The 20,741-nt window shown below is 32.5% G+C and overlaps 2 protein-coding genes across 2 annotated transcripts in view; one reads left to right on the top strand and one right to left on the bottom strand.

Annotated features, from left to right (window-relative positions):
• Window positions 1-20,741, bottom strand: part of LOC144844755 (ribitol-5-phosphate transferase FKTN-like) — a 170,085-nt gene that overhangs the window by 108,021 nt on the left and 41,323 nt on the right. The gene's annotated exons all lie outside the window — the stretch shown is intronic.
• On the top strand, window positions 2,444-19,893 carry LOC144844769 (A disintegrin and metalloproteinase with thrombospondin motifs 3-like). The gene is made up of 21 exons (XM_078701827.1): window positions 2,444-2,562; window positions 5,652-5,694; window positions 6,451-6,725; window positions 7,590-7,704; window positions 7,967-8,133; window positions 8,440-8,523; window positions 9,875-10,022; window positions 10,139-10,244; window positions 10,503-10,652; window positions 11,006-11,144; window positions 12,353-12,469; window positions 12,894-13,045; window positions 13,608-13,671; window positions 13,864-13,948; window positions 14,165-14,301; window positions 14,587-14,707; window positions 15,097-15,177; window positions 15,562-15,740; window positions 16,754-16,934; window positions 17,263-17,383; window positions 17,747-19,893. Exons 1-21 carry the CDS (start codon window positions 2,497-2,499, stop codon window positions 17,928-17,930), a joined length of 2,715 nt encoding a protein of 904 aa, XP_078557953.1. The 5' UTR covers window positions 2,444-2,496; the 3' UTR covers window positions 17,931-19,893.

Below are 20,741 nucleotides of genomic sequence, written 5' to 3'. Positions count from 1 at the left end.
TATACACCTTGTTTACAAGTATGTATTATTAAGTCTCTTATCTCCTTATATGAAATGTATAGTAATATCATTCTTTGAATCATGCATTGATTCAATTTCATCTATTTTGTTTTGCAAGCTCGTCCAGGAATTATATCTTATTATTCCTGGCACATGTCTCTTCTCTTCCTGAGAAAACGGGCACTTTGGGGATAACTTCATTATTATCAAATTTGTTTGACAAAAACCAAATGTAATGCATGTTTATGTGGTTTACCTCATGGCACATGATTTGAACATCTGATGAGCACATGACTGCTGAAACGTAATTGTCTAATGTAGGAGAGGCATTATTAAAGTATATTCCTTTTCAACCTTCACATACTAGAGACAAAATTATTCTGCACGTTGAAGTGCTAGACATATTTATGCCTACATCAATAACAATAACAAGTATTACATTTCCTTTCTCCTTTGTTGATCCAGTAAAGTACGATTGGTAAGTATTGGATCAACAGAAAAGACAATTTAGTCCTATCCATAAATAGGGATCCGAATGAAATTATTTCAAGAATAATAAATAAAATAGCCTAATAATACGAATATTATATTAATTGATTACACATTAGGCCTATAGGTATATACTTCAAGAAAATAGGTTCCAAAAAAAAAGAGTAAAATTTGTATTCTTTTAACATCGTCCGAAATATCAACATGCGCCCTCTCTGGAAATATTTTGCCAAGTACTTTACTCGGTTTCTGAGTGCTTTTATCTTAACTTGTTGCCCTTTCTCTTCCTTCTTTCCCCACAGTGATTTATTTTGCTTTTTAAATTAGATATCGTGAACAGGATGTTGGTAGGCCTATGTTTATTTGAAAATTAATCGTAATGGGACATTTCTTGTGTGTACCGTTCTGTTTCGCACGCTCCATGGACGTACACGTGTGTATTTAAAGTAGTGGTTTTATCACAATATAACAACATCGCGGGTTATGGTTCTTTCAACAACCCAGCTTAGTATTTTCTAAGATAATTATATAATTGACTGTCAATAATTAATTACTTACACGATTTAACTTAAGATTTAATTTGAATTACCAGGTCGTCGCCTTGTGTCAAAATCTATTTAAAGCGGCCATTATAAATAAATTATGATTGAATTGTTGGTCGAAGATTTCATTGAGAGATTGATTGATTTATTTATTTACAAATAGCAATTATTCCTCAATAATTCAACTTGTCATTTATGAGTTTTCATGGTTCATTAACTGTCTAACCATTTAATAGTAGTGCTTTTAAATTGCATGGTGACATCATCATGTCTCTGTTGGCACGCTGATTAATATCGATAGTGACGTTACAACCAGTTTCTTCAACCAGTAGCACTGTATATGTCCTCAACTGACGCGTTCATAGGAGACCGTTTTATAACACCGATAATCAAATGAATACTGTAGAAGATATAGTATACACTATACTATAATATAACATCTTTGTAGTATACTATAATTATACTCTTAAATCCCTGTCCTGTATGAGCAAATATGCAAAATGTCAAGTGCCTATACGCCCAGCAGCTGTATGTATAGCCAATTCATCCTTCATCCTTCCTCACCATGCGATGCGTCCCTAATGACCAATGGTCTAGTGAAACTTACGTCAAATTTAACATTGAAAATAAATTAAGGCCAATTAATAAGGTTAATAACAACGGTGGAAATAATTGTTTTGCCAGAGTGACAACATATCCATCACGTTTAGGAATAAATGTTCTTGTGGCCTAATAATGATTTACAGTATTTTGGCCTAAATCTTTTCTCTGTCTGTAGAAAGTTATGAAAAAAGAGCACATTTTCAGGATTGTAATCTCTGATTAATTGCATTATTCATGTATGCCTAATTACAATTAGGTATAGGTTTCTGAAATACACGTCAGAAACGGATTTAATGTCTGAAGTGTCATGTGAGAAACCTAAACACCTGCACAAATAACAAGAAAAATAACAAACAATGTAAAACAAACAGCAATATTATAATAGTTACTCAAACCTAATTCCCGGATGTTACATTTTCCTATATAATTGTTTATCAACTGTGAAAGGTGAATGTTGTATACGTATCATGCTTCTCATGATAATATGTTTTATCTGACGGTCATTAATCTTAATCTGAAAACTCATTATGATTTTCTGCTGTAAAACGTTCATATAAAATAATGACAGAACTGTTTAAGTAACACTCCCACGTAAGTAAAACAAAAATCAAAAACTTATATAGGATAATTATTTAGGACATTAAGATGAAGCTCGGTGACTTATATAGGGTCACCCAATGGCTGAATCTATAGTGTCAATCTTTCCGTTTTAATAACACTACTTCCTATTCGTTTTATGATTGGGCGGTACCAAAGTGCTTATAATACCAAAGTACACAACCAACCGCACGCATAAGAAAAATCACATATCAAGGTGCTGAATCAACCGCAAGACATAAACTTGGACTTAATTATAACAACTATGATTGGTAGGATCAAAGGGCTGCGTGTATGCCTTATATTTCTTCTGAGCAACGTATTTTACCAGGTAAATTAATTTTATAAATTCTTTTAAGTGTTGTACATTCTATTCATATAAAAAAATTGTAAGATATACAATTATAGATTTAAATTTATAGGTTCTCTCATAATTTTCATAATCGTTTTAACCATACCATATCAATAATCATGGTCTATAGACTATGATGACGGCTGGAAACAGCCATAACATTTTCCAAATGAGAATTGACGAAAAACAAGGAGACCGAAGACTTGAATTTTTTACGTTCGGAAAATGTGATCAACCTTATTTTCTTTTCTTTATGTGCAAATTTTAGTATAATAATGCCTCATGGTTATACTGTCATATGTAATATTTTGATGATTATTTTAATTACATACACTATTACCCGAATGCAAACATTTTTTCAGTAGCTTTGTACCCATTTACATCAATAAAATGTATTTTATGATGATCAATGATATTATGCTCAATTAGCGTTGTTGCAACAAAAAAAGGGGCAAAGATCGTCTTGAGCTAGGCTGGTTAGGCGGCCTATTTAGAGCATATTCTCTGCTGATCTCAGTTTGAAAAGGGCAGTTCAGGCATAAATGCGATAAGTTCAAACCCTCTAAGTTATTTTAATTGCACTTAATGTAACAAGTGTTTGAAAGAACATAGTGCTAAAGCAATTCTGCTGTAGCCCGTAGGCCAACTGATTATAAATATATAGTTTTATTTACATTGGTTTATTGATTAATAAAAGTCGAGTGGCCACATGAAATATATGTAGATAATCATCGCACGGTTTGTCAATTGTGCTATTTCTCCCCCCAAAAAAAAAATCGGCGAAATTGGATCATCTCTTTATTATCCTATTGCATTTTTATGTAATGCAAATCTAACTGTTTCCGTCTTGAGATAATCGAATCGAATACGTGACCAAATGGAGATATACGGACTTGGAAACAGTTTACTGTACACTTAAAATAAGAGATCACCAATACCAAATTCTACAAAAAAAAAACAACAATTAAATTAACAATTTGAACAAAAACGCCTACGGATAGAACAAGGTACATTTTGAAACTAAAATCGGATAAAATGAGACAAACAAAATGTACCCACTTCTTCATATCGTACAAAGACCTTTCATTGAACGACGTTTAAAGTAACTGTAACTTTGTTTTCAGAACCTACAGTATATTCAATTTCAGAATTCAATATGTTTTGAATGTCCACCGTAAGACCGGGCGTAAGACAACAACATTTCGACATAAAGTATCATTTCTGAAATCGAAGTTAACATACCATAATAAAAACACATATTGAATAACATTCTATCCACTGTAACATGCGTTCATGTTACTATACCTACCGTAAACATTAATGAGCCTAAACACCCTGACAGTTGTTGCAAAATAAATTATTGTTGGGCGTTTATGCAGTTATATAATATATATATATATGCAGGAATATTGTAATAATGATGAGTTTTGGATCCCCAGACAAGGCCGAAAACGCTTAACAGATCAACTATTTATCGATAATAGAGTACGAGGGGTGATTGGCCCTGGCACTGCAGTTTCACTGGCAACGATTGTCTAATCAAAAATTGATACATAATCTAACCTGTTTCAACAAATATAAGAAACAAAGTTATTCTACGGTAATGCATGGACATAAACAAGTCGAGGGTATTAGTAAGAAGAGTCACTAGACAACCTCTAACCTACTTCACAATGTCGACATCACTTTCAGTGAGATTTCGGGAATCTTACCCAGGTTCGAGGTACTAAGTTACTATTCACGGGGCGCCGCCCGACATATTATTGGTATCTTTTCTATCCTTATACAAACCATAGTAAACAGACATAGTTTGTATTTCAATAAGACAGTAGCAAAAACTGTCAAACAGTTTGTCTTTTTATAGATAAACCACAGTTTTCCTTTATTTAAAAAAAACCCCATGAATTGCAGAACAGAATAGTGTGTCGGACGGCGCCCCGTACTATTTCATAAATTATACTCAATTACTCTTAGGTCTAGTAGCAAAAATGTGCACTATGTTAAAGTGTCGGTATGATGTTACAGCGGAATAGCAAGTTGTTAAAGAGTCGTGACAGAGTTTAAATCTTTTGAATGCATCTTTTTTTTGGTCAATGCACTGTTTTTGAAGTAGCAATTGTACATTTACAAATAAATTACAACTTTGTTTAGCCGTCGATCTAATGAGTTGGTATAGGATGTTGATGTCAGATATTTGCTTTTGCTCTGGTTCACTGGGTATTCATATACGGAGGACATAATTACAAATGTACTGATCTGACGTCTGTTTTCATTACAACATTTTTATTATAAAATGTCTTGCCATTAGAAAATTTTGAAAACGTAGATCATTTTGCCAGAAAGTTTTTCAAAAAGAAATTTCTACACGTCTCTAAGTTTATAATATCGATATAAACTTAGACAAGTTTATAATATCGATATAAACTTAGACAGGTATGGTCATAAAATACTCTGCAGTGATTCATTGTGGCGTGTAGTGAATTTCGGTGATTATTAAATAAAATTGTCCAAAAGTACATGTAATATCCCTTTTAACACAGAGTTTTACGTGAGTAATATAACCCCATCGACGCATACCGGACAATTTGGTTACTTTAATAGGACATCCTACTCGTGGTTCTGTATACAATAATTATACTCTTTAAAAATAATAATTCTAACTTCTGTATATAAACCCATAACCGCATGATGTAATATTACAATAAAGTGGCTATTGACTGACTATTCATGTGAATTAATGTAGGCCTTTGTTTTTAATATTACAATGTGATGACGTAATCCATAAAGTCACTATTTAGTCTTAATAAAATGTATATGCATTTGTTTAATATTGCAATACGATGATGCAATGCATTGCCAGTCATTTCGTTGACATTTCTTACACTTTTTCAATTAGCTGTTATTTTATATAATTCAATTCATGTTTTGTAATGTAATGATTATTTTTTCGGAAGTTCATAATTAAATTAACGATCAACGAGGCAGAGAAATATCAAAGTTTACTAAGTAAAAAGTGGAAAACTTTACATTTTTCTTTCCTTCTTTGTCATCATCATTCCTTTTTATAGACTGTTGCAGCAAGATGGACACCTACAGAAAATAAAGGAACAGGTATGATTGAACTCTTTATAAACTAGTCGATGATTATCTAACATGTCTTCAAAACAATGCAGTTCTAACTGACTTAAATAGTAAAGTTTAGGTTTAAAGTTCGTCATGTGTTTTCAGAAAGGACGTGAAGAATCTCGATGTTTCCGTTATTGCTATAAACATCTTCTGGACCTATAGCGTTACAGTCGTTATTCGCTATTAAAATCTTCTATAATATTCTCCATATAGACCGATGTATCTAAATTACAAAATGACAATACTTTATTGTCACAAAGTTGAATATTGTACTAATGTATTTATAGAGAATTGACACTTATCTGTTCTGTTTTAATTGTGAAGGTGTTAGAAAATCATCATTAAAATATTTTAATGTCATTGACTTAAGTGTAATCGGTTACTTTTATTTAGAAGACAAAGAAAGGTGACTTTGCACACAATTATAATTATTCCATTTACGTTAAAATATTCAAATTAGATTATTGTTATTCCACTTGTGTAAACTACGAAATTCGAAAGAAATTATAATAATCATAGAACAATATATGTTTTGTTAATTTGATAAATCAAGAACAAACGACATTCTAATCACAAGAGTACCTCTCTGTTAATAATATATCACAAAGGTTAACTATTGGAAAGTTTTTAAACAGCTAACGTTAATTACTAATTCTTTCAACACAAAACACTTAAATGTTTGCATGCTTTTTAAACATTTATTATCAATTTTGTTTAACAAAATAGTTACTGTTTATTTAGAATTTACACATGTCAGGCCATATCACTCTACTGCTTCTGGGAAGCATCTGTTTGCAGTGGATAAGAATGAGTTCCAGTATTACACGATAGAAACAGATGATGGCATAATGGTAATGAATGTTACCCGGAATGTACAAAAGACAACTGATTCGGTATTGTCAAACGTCGGTGATGGCGAAAATAGAACCAAGCTTCTTCCAGAATGCATCTTCACTGGCTCAATTGTTGATGACCCGGACTTTAAAGTAGTGATCCATCATTGTGGTGGAGCATTGGTACGTATGTTTTATAATTACATGGATACCCATGTGTCACCCTTGATAAATTATCTTGAATGGGGTGCCCTAATGGAGAGGTTCTATTGTTGTAGTTATAATTGTATTGTATAATGCTTGTTATTATGTTTTCCACTGCTAAATGCTTTCGACTAAACCTATACATATTCGTTAAAATCTTGGTAGTTGGAGATTTCTTCTTGCTTAGATCTTTTACACCAGAGCCATAGTTTCTAGATAAAACAAATTAGAAGCAGTGGACGTAATCCATCGTCTGGATATTGGTTCCAGGAAATTGTTTCAATTATTTCGAGTTTGTGGATTTACACAAGTACATACCTCTATCGACTGCTCGATTAGAAACCATTGCAAACATCGTGGTTCCAATTTACCCTCCATTAGAAATTCTAATCAAAATGAATAACATTTTATTCATTAGAGGAATAGTCCTTTGGGGTTCAATTACGTCATACAACCAGGTTCCTCGAACTTAAACCTTGTAGAAAGTATTTTGATGTTATTAGCTTCATCGAGAGGGCTTAAATCTAAAGCATTACAACTTTCGAATTCACTTAAAATGAAGACAGATTTTGCGTCTAGACGTCAAAAAAATAGACATGATAAAAACAACCGGTAATCCAATAATTGCAAACCTTTCTCCTTGTATTGGTAATAAACTGCAATGGTCCTACTAATTAGGATACTTCCTTCTGTTGCTGAATTAAGGACGAACGAAGTTCTTTAGGTATTTGGTTATGATCGTGTATCTAAAAATTGATTAAATATGAAAATCATTTATTTTAGAAAGTTTAGTAAGTAAATAATGCACATCAATTGCTAAAAAAAAGATTTCATTCATTTTAGAACGGATGGGCTTGTGGTAAAGACTATGATTACCATGTGCATGGAAGCGGCGCTGATGAACGACATACATTGTACAAAGTGGACAAATCGTCAAACCTGCCAGAAGATCTCACAGGTAACAGATCTCACAGATTCCGAAATAAAAGATCAAATTGAATCAAATATACAATTAGAACGTTGTAATACTTTAAGTCCATCAATTTCACATAACAATATTTGTATTGTGTAGGCTTATTAAACATTGTATTTCATACACGTTGTTTCATAATGGTGTTGTAATCAGTCATATCTTGCACGGTACTGCATATTCCCGCAGTGTATTGTCTCAACCGTACGAGTATCGGGTGTTGGAATTACCGAATTGCTTTTCTTCATAGCACTGGTGCCACGAAGTGTCTGTACTATTTACCGACAGGCGCGAAACAGACGATCTGTCGCCACGAATCAGAAATTTGTTATTGAATTGGCAATATTAGCAGATTATTCTGTCCATACATTCTATGGTGATGAAACAAAGGATTATCTATTAAAAGTTATGATGATAGTAAGTTTTAATATTGATTTGATTTTATTTCAAAGTAACATACGTATAGATAACGTAAGTTAAGAATATTCTTGTTTGTCTTTTGTAATTCGTCCCACTACACGTTTGTTTCTCAATTTTGCCACAAGATTTCTTTGCACATAATACTTTTGCAATTAAACGCGAGTGTCGTGTAACAACTCTATTTTCAAATTATTGTTATTATTTTCTGTTAAACCATCATGTTAGTAATAATGATTAATAGAAGTGAAAATTATTGTTTTGGCATATTAAGAAAAAATCATCATTTATCATTTTACTTTATAGGCGACTGAGTCTTTTAGACATTCTTCATTCAAGTATCATTTGGATATTGTCATAAGCAAGATCATTTACCTTGATAAGTATAACGTGAGTATAGTTAATAATAATATTACTATATAATCGTGACTGGTTCTAAGTTAAATTGTTTAATTTAATGAAATAGTCTTGTTTTATACTAGGCCTATATATAAGTTAATAACATTGGGTTAAATAGGTATTACAATATCGAGAACTTTAGTCACGTACTTGTATATTCTTCACTATTAGAGTTTAGTATCTATCTGTGAATGAATAAGATAGCCTATGTCATTCACCTAAATCTATTTTAGGCTCATTTAATAAATTCCTGTCGATTTTAATCAAAAATTATAGAAGATCCTATAACCTGTAATAAACACTGTAAGATTATATGAAGTTCATTGAGAATTTCATAATTACATTTATTCCTATATTGAATATAAGTTTAGGCTATGGTAGCATAATTTAATTATTTAAAAAAAACCGGATCTGAGTTGGTGTTAGTGTGCCAAAAGAGGGTTATTGCTTGAAATACTGTATGTCCAAATCTTTGGTTTTGAGCAAATCTTAGTACACAAACCTCGCTTGGAAATCCAGAGTCAGACTGCTTAGATTTCTCACCGAAACATGTGTTAGAATGTATGGAGGCTGGGTAGCTAGATCTCCTCAAGAAATCAGCTAATTTGGTCAAATTGCAAATTTGTTTCTAAAAAAATAGGCTTGTATTTTCCTAAATTAAAAGTGCATTCTTTTAAGTATATTTAAGTGCATGCCTTAATTTGTGTATTTCGGTCAGTAGACAAAATCAAAGAATGAATGTCTTAAAGTTTAGTACCTATCAACTCAACATCACTCAACTTCTACTCTTAAGTGCTTTAGGTCTCAATTATGCATATCTGTGTATTAAATACCGTAGTTAACTATTATAAACAGTTTAACGTACTGTTTCGAAATAGTTTAAAATTTTAGAAATATTAGCAAAAAATGCCTCAAGCTATAAATTTAAAAAATACCGCATTATTATTTTGTAATCAACACATTGGCCTAATGTATATTAACACCGATACCAACTTGTTTTCAGTTAAAATAATTCAGGAAATAAGTAACAATCCAGATAAAGTAGTTTTTAAATGTAGGGTACTTGAGTTTAACATGTTCATTTGTTAAACGAAACCATGCAAGGTGGAAATATACAGATAAAACATGCTTGAACCGTCGGTAAATAACAAAATGTCACTGGAATGCAATCTAGTCAGAAAATCAACCATGAATTACATCCAGCTAACAACACCGTTATTTTTGTATAAATCATTTCTATTGAGTTAAATCGATGCATGTTCACTTATTTAAGCAATATTGAATTCAGAAAGACGTTTTACCATTAAACCATTATATAATTCACTTATCTATTTTATTTCAGTCATCGATTATGATTGACGAGTCTTCCCCAACACGTTCAAGGAGGACGGTTGGTCAGTTTATGTACATGCTAAACAACTTAGATGATAACAATCCAGATCATTTCGACGCTGCTGTTTACATCACACGCAATAACTTTGGGCCTAAAGGTAACATTTCACAATTATTATGTTGGGGAGATAATGATCTTTATTCCAAAATACATTTCTAAAAGTTGTAGAATATTTGAAAATAGGTAAAAATAATTTGACTTTTATTTTTTCAGGTTTTGCGAAAAATGGAGGGATGTGCAACCTACAGGAGAATACTGTACTTGTAAGAGATGAAGGCTACAAATGTGCATACGTCATTGCACATGAAATTGGTCATCTGTAAGTGTTTTGTTCTTAACAAGATACTCGGTAACAAAATATATATCTAAATATATGGTTATAGGCTGAATAGAAAGTTAATAGACTATATTTATTATCGGTACTGTATACTGTGAAGCATGTAGCTTTTGTAAAATGTGTCATGTAGCCCATATTGGGCGAAAAAATCCGCCAGCAGACACGATGATATTCGTCCAATGATTATTGCTAAAGCAACGTTGTCGAAACGTATTATTGCAAATAATATTTGATTTTCAGGTTAGACATGGAGCATGACGGAGAAGGCAACTCTTGTCGGAAAGACACCTCGCAAAAGAGCATAATGTCATCTGATGTTTCATCTACTTTCAACATGCATACATGGTCCAAATGTAGCAACGAACGCTTCGAGGGATTTGTCACATCTCCGTGAGTTTTTAAAACTAGATTTAAGTTACTTAGTCTTCTTAGAAAAAGTGAATTATGGAGATGGCGATTATTTTAAACTAACTATTAACATTATTATATATAATGTTAGGAAGACTTCGCAAATATTCAATATAATTAAAAATATAATTATATAATCGTCAATAGTATTAATTTTCGGAATATTTGCCTACCTTAAACACAATCGAACACAAAAACAAGTAAGGGATTTAGTTAAAAACTGATGAAATATACAAAATAGAATTTCAACTAGTCCATTACAGTTTGTGTAGTGTATCTCTGAAACTTCATTTGGGTTGCGATTTTGTATTAATATATGATTTGTATTTCAACAGTGCTGGGTGGTGTTTAAAAGATGAACCATTCAACGACAAGGTATTTCATCTACCGAATGAAGCTTATCCAGGAATCGGAGTATCAATGGACAAACAATGTAGTTATCAATATGGTTCCGGTTTTGTCAGATGCAACACGGTAATTGATAATAATACAAAATACAAAACAATAGGAATACAATTGTAATGCTGTTCTTTTGTACCAGTATAAACATAATTTACTTTTGCCTCTTAAAAAGTGAAGAATTCAGTAACAAAATCATGAGTTTTTATCGTCTGGAAGTGTGAGGGATTGCGGTGGCGTTTGAAAAGTGATCATATTTCATACTGACCAATGGCTTATTATTTATTTTTATTTATTCTGGCAGTAGTGAAACTTGAAAGGTTAATTGTGTGATATCGCCCTCTAAAAAAACTTTTAAGTTCAAAAACCTCCTCTGGTCACTCTATTGTGTCCTCAGGCATTTTATCTACAGCGCTTTCTATCTCCTTCTGAGAACAGCTTATTTATGGACAAAGTATACCGCTGATACTAGTACCACCACAGTTAGCTTTTGGAGTTTTAAGTTGCGATACGTTGTAGTACTATGGGAATGTAGAGAAAGCTGAAACGAAATCTACATTTGTATACTTCATTGTTGATAAATTACAGTTTGACGTAGGAAAAATTACATAAGCATTGATGATGTCTTCAACAATTTATTGACATACTTTTTGCATACATAATTATAATTCAACACGAACGTGACAGATCCTCTTACCGTTTTACCCGGATGTAATTACACAGAGTAAAGGATCATTACACTTTCTTTATAACATCCAAAAGAGAACACTGGCTTCTCAAACTTTCTGGCAGAAATCAACAAAACAATAAAAAAACTTAGTAGTAGTTTATATCAGCCTCAGCTTAAGTCCTTGATTGACACCGAGGTGTTGAAGGTGATATCGTTAATAATGTTGCCGAACTTCCGACTTCAAAACAAAATTAAAATAAACTTCAGAGGCTGATATAAACTACTTAAACAATTGTAAACCATTCGGCGTATTCCCAAAATGTATAATCATAAAAATAGTTTTTTTTATAGTGTCTACACATTAGTACAGTATATTTATTCATTCATGTTCGTATAAAAGTACAGCTTATATTATTATTATCATCATATATGTGGGCCGGATTTATTGTTCTGCAGAAAATGTGTAGTTCATGATGCTTTCTCTTCTTGAAAAAAAAAATGTAAAAAAATGTATCTGTTTTTATTATTATTTGTTTCAATTTGTTGTTGTAAAGATAGTATATTTAGTCAGATGAATGAAATAATAAATTAATAACGTTGTTTTCAAATATAGTACTTCTCGGATGCTGCGTTATGCGGTGAACTGTGGTGTATGAACGAAAAGACGCCATACTCATGTGCTCATAAAAGATCCCCACCTCTTGACGGAACACCTTGCGGAAAGAACAAAGTAAGTAATTACATTGATTTGTGGCGTTGTTGTAGTATAGTCGTATTTTATAGTAAACAATGGTATAAATAAAAAACGTTAGAAAGTTGAGGATTATTTGAACGGTACTCATTCACTATATATAGGCTTAAAAAGTATATTCAGATTCAGATCCCGTTTAACTAAAGCTTGGTTTCCACCTAGCGACGCAACGTAACGCAACGTGACGCTACGTAAGCAAATGCCTTTCTAATAATTGTGTTTTTCCCCGCCTGAGTGAAATCAAACCTGCGATGTTTGCAGCACTATTGCGTCGTCGGTTCCCACTTGTGATTACGCAATACAACACTTTGCGTCGATATGTCGCTGCGTTGCGTTCTAGTGGGAATATGGAATTTTGTAGACCGAAGGTATATCCGCAATAATTTAGGTTTTTTGTTCCTAGATGTGCAATGATGGGAAGTGCATCAAGACACCTAAAATATCAAAACCAACCATGGTCGACGGAGGATGGAACGACTGGAGTGATTTCAGTGAATGTTCCCTGTCATGTGGCGTAGGCATATCTACCAGGGAGCGGAAGTGTACAAATCCCGAGTAAGTTCAATATTACCGTAACTGCATAAAGCAACATTACATAGCATTGGTTATGAATTGCGTGTGCTATAAATCAAATATGTTTTTTCCTGGTCCCTTGAAGGTAATATGTTACCATTATGATTGATTGTGACTGAGCAATGAATCATTACAACGCCTCGTGAGACCTCATACAATATTCCACGAATAATAAATAAACTAAAGCAATGTACAGTAACAGGCCTACTTCTTGAAATGGTAACCAAGTACGATATTGTTGACATATGAGAAAAACTTCTTGATCCAATTTTAACAAGATATAATTCTTACAAAAAAACGCCGCTCGACTTTTTTTACGCAACAGTTTTAATTAATTCTTTCTTCAGTAGCAATCTAAACAAGTTCAATATGTAAAAATTCCACTTTGGAAATATTATGAAGTTATGATTAATTCGAAATTTAGGAGAGGCCCAGGCACATGACAATTGGTGGTCTCCTATGCAGTATCTCAATGCCCACCTTTTCAATAATTCGTTACCTTCAATACATATAATAAGTATAGCTGTTATTGTTGTTTCTTAAGGCCCAAGAACGGTGGCAAATACTGTACTGGAAATAATTTTGAACACAAAACATGCAATGTTCAAGTAAGTCTGATGTTATATTCATTTTATATAGATTTATAATTGAGTAATAATAAGTAATAATTTTTGTTAATGGCTTCTTGAAATAATTGGTGGATGGAGACAAACTGATAATACAAACGTCGATTTAGAATAAATTCAAACTCAACTAAATTTTATTACTAAATAAATGTATGGTCTGCATTCTATTTTCAGAAATGCCCTGGTGAAAAGACCGATGTCAGAGCCGATTTATGCAAGGAACAAAATTCGGTATTGGTACCAGCTGAGGCTGAAAAGGGTAAGATGCATTCAACTTAAAGTAGACTTAGATTGCTGCTTGTGTGTAGCATCAAGGAACTGTGTATTACATCTTCATGTTGTAATGCATTAATGGTTTATCGTTTATTTATTCAAATTCTCAATACAAATCTTTGATAGGACATAATGAAAAGTATCCAAAATTATGCACATATTATTTTATATCATAATAATTTTTTTATAATTTATTTTTTAGAGTCTGAAAGGTGTTTGCTGACGTGTGTTTCAAAGACGTCAACGTCTGGTAGAGTTGTCAGCATAGGATCAGTGCCTGATGGTACTCCTTGTTCATATGATGAACCAACATCTATTTGCATACAAGGAGCATGTGTGGTAGGGACAAGTTATTTAGCAAAATACCTATAAGCATCTCATTCTTGATGTTCCGGGGTGAACCACTACGCTTCTACCGTAACATGTACAAGAAAACTTGGTTGAGGAAAGGTTTTATGGTTGTTGTGGTGCTCCTTAAGCGTGCGGCTTCTCGACTATAGATATCAATATTATCATTGTCATATTTTCATCGTCATAATAATATTTTAAACATTGTTTGGATGAATAATAAAATTAGTTATAGAATTATTATAATTATTATTTCATTTGTTATGTAATTCACAGCGTCTTGGTTGCGACAACGTCCTTGGGTCTACAGCACAATTCGATACCTGTGGCGTGTGTCATGGAACTAATGAAACATGTACGACAACCAAAAAAACATTTAAGAAAAATATGAAGAAGAGTGAGTTATGATATATTTGATAATTAATGGATTCAGCTTAGGCCTATTATTAACAGTTTATGTTATAGGATAGGATTTGTGAAAAAGCATTGAGACAATCTGGGAAAAAAATAAAAAGAAAAAAAAACGCGTCAGCCAAAACGAGAGAGCCAAACTTGTTTTGACTGGCACGAGAATAATTTGGTGATATTTCAATTCGAAAGAGAGCTATCTCTTGTAAATTGATTATGAACATGTATTGAGTTCGATATAAATAGGCCTAAGATATAGATAGATATTTGAGAAAGAAAAAGTAGGGTTAATTGGTTAATTACATAACATGATAATACTTTAAACAGGTATACGTAATACTAATGACATTCAAACTATTTGTCTGTTCATGTCAATAGAGTCCTATGCCATTACCAGTATCCCAGTTGGCGCAAGAGGCATTCATATTTTTGATAAAACACAAAGTGGACATTCTCTTGGTAAGTTTGATATTTAATCACGGTATCAAATTGGGCAAATGTATAATTTGTGAAAGACACAACAACTACACGTAAGTGTGCTGTACACACGAATGCATTGTCACCTGATTTAAATATTTAAATAATCTAATCAATACAAATTGATTCACAAAATTATGGAGGAAAAGTGCATCTGACAGGACTGTGTAGGCCTACTCGTCACTCCGCCGTTACTCAAGTAATGTTATTATTATATCCTATGTTTGTTGAAGGTTTTCAGCAGACACGCTGGGCTAATATTTGTTCGTTTCTATTTCTTCAGTCAAACCGTTATCATGGTTGGGCCTACCTACTCAATTGATTGATATATTATCATGATATTAATTAAAACCTGTCTATTTTCAGTTTTAAGAAACGTAGATACAGGCGAGAATGTGATAGACACGAGGTCTATTGAATGGCAAACCACTACTAGTAGATATGTCATTTCAGCTGGCGTTAAGTTTACATTCAGCATCAAGAAGGGTGGGTTAAGAACAGTGACGTCATCACCAGGTCCAATTTTAAATAAGATGAGTTTAAAGGTGAGACATTTGTGTATCATTAATTAGAATAATCTCTTAATTTTGTGAATGAGAGGGGATGTCATTTATTTTAATTTATTTTACAACGCCAGCAACTGTGGCACCATAAAACTCTCTGTCCACAACATTTACTCTAGGGCCTATAGTACATTTTAGAAAAACAACACAATTAAATTAATTCAATATAGGCCAGCATAGGAAATGCATAGGAAATGTATTTCATTGCACGTTGAGAACAATTTACCATAGGCCTACAATCAATCCCCACCATTCCCTACAATTGTTGACGTTTTATAAAAAATAATGTATAACTATATACAGTATATTACTTTAAAAACATTTAACCAGGTCATTCTTTGTCTAAAATGTACGTTTTATGGTAAATTATGATTAAAAAAAAACAAACACGTGATGCACTACTTAAGTAGCTCGCGGTGAATGTCCTCGCGTGGGCGGCCTTTAGAATCGACTTATTTTTCACATTTTTAACCATTTAAAGACGAAAAAGGTTATCGCAATAGGACCATTACAGTAGTTTTACAATAAATGTAGTTTGTGACCTTTAATTATATCTAAAAACGTAGGGAATGTCAACAACATTCTTCTCCCCTAAGGGTCACATCGTGTCATCGGCAGCCAACTACGGCGCCATTACGTCCACGACAGTGTGTGTATCAAATAGTACACCGGGGAAACCCCCTACTCGTCTCGAAAGATGTACTAGGTTCTTTAAAGTGCACATAGTAATTACTTTTTAGCACTTCAGTAGTAGTAGTACTTAATAATCAATAAAATTATGAAGTAACAACAAAGGTAGATTTATTATATTTATTTATATTTTTGTTTTGCCTAAACCTAAAAAAAAATGTTTTTCTTCTTATCATCTCTACTACAGTATGTTTTAGATTCAATAATCTTTTACAAATTAAGCTTTTACAATATGTTTATTTATTTATTTATTTAACAACATATTTATATATGTTATATGTTATTGTTCTAACCTATACTACTAGATATATAGAAATAAAACAGATTCCAAAGTTCCATCCGTTGTGTGTAAGTTCGTCACGGAGAAAGAAAAAGACGCCCTGTTTCTTGCTGCTAGACGTCCAATTGTGCAAAATATTCCCAAACTGTTACCATACAATTGGGTAAAATTCGGCGTCACTGAGTGTAGCGCCACCTGTGGCGGAGGTAAGGGCAAACTTTTATTATTTTTATCGGCACAAATTCGCTGATATATCAATAGAAAGATTCAAACTAAAATTAACAGAAAAATGGCGAAAAGGGAAGTGCGAATTAATTTATTATTAATCTGAATACCTGACTTTAAATAATACAGTACATCTTTAAAGGGCATTGTCCCGGTTTTGTCTATCTTAAGGGAACACTAGGAGAGAGGAAAGTTGTTGCCAACAACACCCACTGTACCTGAAATTCAGTATAGACTGCTGCTATTATTCTAGATTTATATTTTAATGCGACATGACATATTTTCACCTTGAATGCATTTAATTTTTAGGTTTTCAAATGGAAATCTACAAATGCAAAAAGACAGACAGTATGAAAATTGTAAACGAACGAAAGTGCAAAACGAATGCACCAGTCTTGAGGATACCATGTGCAGAAAATGCGTGTAAAACGTAAGTTCCTTCATCACACAATCACATTTCAATGCCCAGGGATATTTGATGTTTAGGGTGAATAATGTTTCATTAGTTCTATAATAATGATTAAGATCTACTTTTACGGTATATAATCATGGCATGGCATATAACAGAAAAGTATTTCTTATTTATAATATAAAAATATATAGGTAAATATAAAAGCTTAGTTTGCTACAATGTTTTATTAAGGTAAACTGATAGAAATTGGCTACAAAAATCAGTAAATGTCTTCTATTCTCTAATAATATTAAAACAATGTGGTTCATATGAAAAAGACTTTAATAAAATAATTCAGCCTCACATTATTTTATCTTAACATGACGTCATATTTTTAAAAAGGTATTCCTGGGATGTGTCCAACTGGAGTGACTGCTCTAAACCATGTGGAGAAGGTGAAAGAAAGAGGAATGTGAAGTGCGTTCGCATGACCAATGGAAAAAGCAAAGTGATGAAACCAAAACTGTGTATGGCAATATCGCATCGTCCGAACACAACTGAGAAATGCAGTAACCGTCTATGTTAAACTCAGTAAAATTGAGAGAACAAAACATGTAACTTTACCTTTTATGTATATTTATTACACTAGCAGTAATTTACACATCGCTTGAGATTAACTTTATATCGTATAGCTATGAAATTAGATACGCTAAAGAAAATTAAAAGCTTTAGAAACATTGCCGAATAAAAAATTAGGCCAATAATATTATATTCTAATGTGTGGAACAATATTGAAAACTTATAAATGAATCCAAATGTAAATATATAGCTACAGTCACGAAAGTTTACCCTGAGAATACTGATTTTGTTTTTAAAATTAACTAATAACTTCATGTAACATTCGGTTAAGAGGATTAGTTGCTTGGTAAGATGATTTCATTTATTTATTTATTTATTTCAACAATATTTTAGGAGGGTGGTCCATCCAGCCGAAGCTGCTGATCATTAGAAAAATATAATTTATAAAGATAAAATAAAGCACAAACAATTTAGAATCAAAAATTAAATAAATTAAATGGGAACAGTTATCGATAACTTTGGTGAAAAGAAACCAACTTACCAACTTGTATGAACAATTAATTATTATTTCTAACAAACTAACTCAACTATTTAAAACTAACTATAGAGTAATAAATTAAGTTTACTGTTTTTGCATTTTATAACACGATGCATAATGGTTCAGTATTAAAAAGTTGGCTGCAATAGCGTTATTATAAGTACACATGAAATAAAATATCAAGGGAATAATGTAGTTCATAAATTATTGTTACAAGTGAGGATCAGCTTACCCGTATACACAACTATAAAGAAGATTGGTAATTGACCGTGTCGAGTGTTTACCAGAAGTTATACACTAGAGCAAGCATAACAGTCTGCCACTGTGAAATTTAATTCTAAAATTTATGTGTAGAGTATGTTTGATTGGCATCATTGAATTATGCCTAATGCTCATGTCAAATATTTCGGTCAAAGAATGGTTTCAAACAGGAACCCAGAAACAAAATTTAAAAGCTTATTATGGGATGTTTGAAAGTAATTATGTTAACATTCGTCACGATTTATATCAACCGCTTTTTGACTTTTGACTTTTTAACTATAATAGGCAAGGACTATGCGAGATTACGATCGTTATGTTAGTACAGTTATATGAAAAACCTCATGATTTTACAGAAGTATACTAAATGGCTCATTTTATTTATTTTTTTATAATTAATAAGTGCTTGTAACCTTGAAAAGATGAAATAGCTGAATTAGTGGTTTTAGGAAAGAGATACGTGTCTACATGGTTATTGGAAACGCCTTGATTGTGTATAGTTTTGTTAACGATACTGGTTTAACCCATATAACATATTAAATTATTATTCCTTATGTATTAATATCTTGTCATAACCATCATGTTATTAAACTTAACAAATTAAAATGTTGTAGATTAATATTATTTTTAGTTATAGTTTTTATGACCTTGTAGGTATACAAAGCTTTATATTAGTGTATAATCAAATACACAGACTTTTGTAATTGTATTTGGTCAGAGTGACAGTAAAGTTTAAAATAAGTCCCAGGCTATATAATTAGTTTGTGTGAAATAACACGACTGCACATGTAATCTATGGCCGAACAAGCATGGACATGATTATACCTAAGTGACCAGATACAGGCATGAATATGTTGTACATAAGGGTGAATTACTAACATGAATGGGAACTGATATGCAGGCAACGGCGGAGGCAAGAGGTACCTTGCGTTGTATCATTCAGACCGTTGTTGTACTGCCTGTCTAGCCTGATGAGTCAACTGGTTTGGTCTCAATGGTAATAGTTAATACTTTTCATTGACTAAAAATATAGACTAAACGTTGTAAATATATATAACACAGTATATTCGTAGCCTGTTTATTAATACTACAGTAATTAATTGGATCTGACTCATGACTATGTATTAACCTTATATATCCATGTAAATAAATGAGAAATCAGAACTGTTTATCACTGTTGCATTCATAAGAAGGTTTATTCAATTCTATTGATTTATTGATTTGAAGCCACTACCTATAATACTCAATAACAAGGCCAACAGCCATTAAGTCGCGTGCTACAATGCATAGTGATACCGGACCGACAGACAGACCGACAGACCGACAGACAGACCGACAGACAGACCGACAGACCGACCGACAGAGTGAACTATAGAGTCGCGTCCACGCGACTAAAAATGCAATACTGTACAGTATGTTTCGGTAAAAAGTTCCGTATGAAGATAGAGGGCGTCATGCAAATTAAACGATACTTCAATGTTAACTATTACGATAAAAACAATCTAATACATAATAAATAATAATAAGCTTTTTAGCTATAATATGTAAATCATGGTAATCAACAATACCAGTAATTAGCAATAACCAATTAACTTAAAACTGCAAAGTGGCCTATACATTATATATAAATGCTGGTTTTATTAATCTTCATTTTTCATACTTTTGGGGGACAATACATCTTTAAAACTGGTGTACATCTGGCCTACGTGCACTAAACAAAATTCCAGCTGCGTTGGCCCGTTGGGTAACAACCCTACCAGTTGAATAATTTGATACGATGAGGGGCAAGTGTTAGGCCTACATGCATAGGCCTACTCGATACCAACTTCCGTCATCGCATCCTACACTAGAACAATTAAACGGGTATTAAACTTAGTGATATTTGGTAATACCAGACCTACATATCATTCGCCCACATCTTCACAGCCTAAGTGCAATCAAAGCCATCTAAACGTTTGACAGCCTTGGTGTGAGCTGAGCTTTCGTGAAAAATAACATGTTTAACTAAAGCTGTTATAAAAT

Source organism: Antedon bifida, chromosome 6 (assembly GCF_963402885.1).
Source record: "Antedon bifida chromosome 6, ecAntBifi1.1, whole genome shotgun sequence".
Taxonomy (NCBI): domain Eukaryota; kingdom Metazoa; phylum Echinodermata; class Crinoidea; order Comatulida; family Antedonidae; genus Antedon; species Antedon bifida.
Note: the sequence above shows the minus strand (reverse complement) of the source record. Positions and strands in the feature narration are given on the sequence as shown.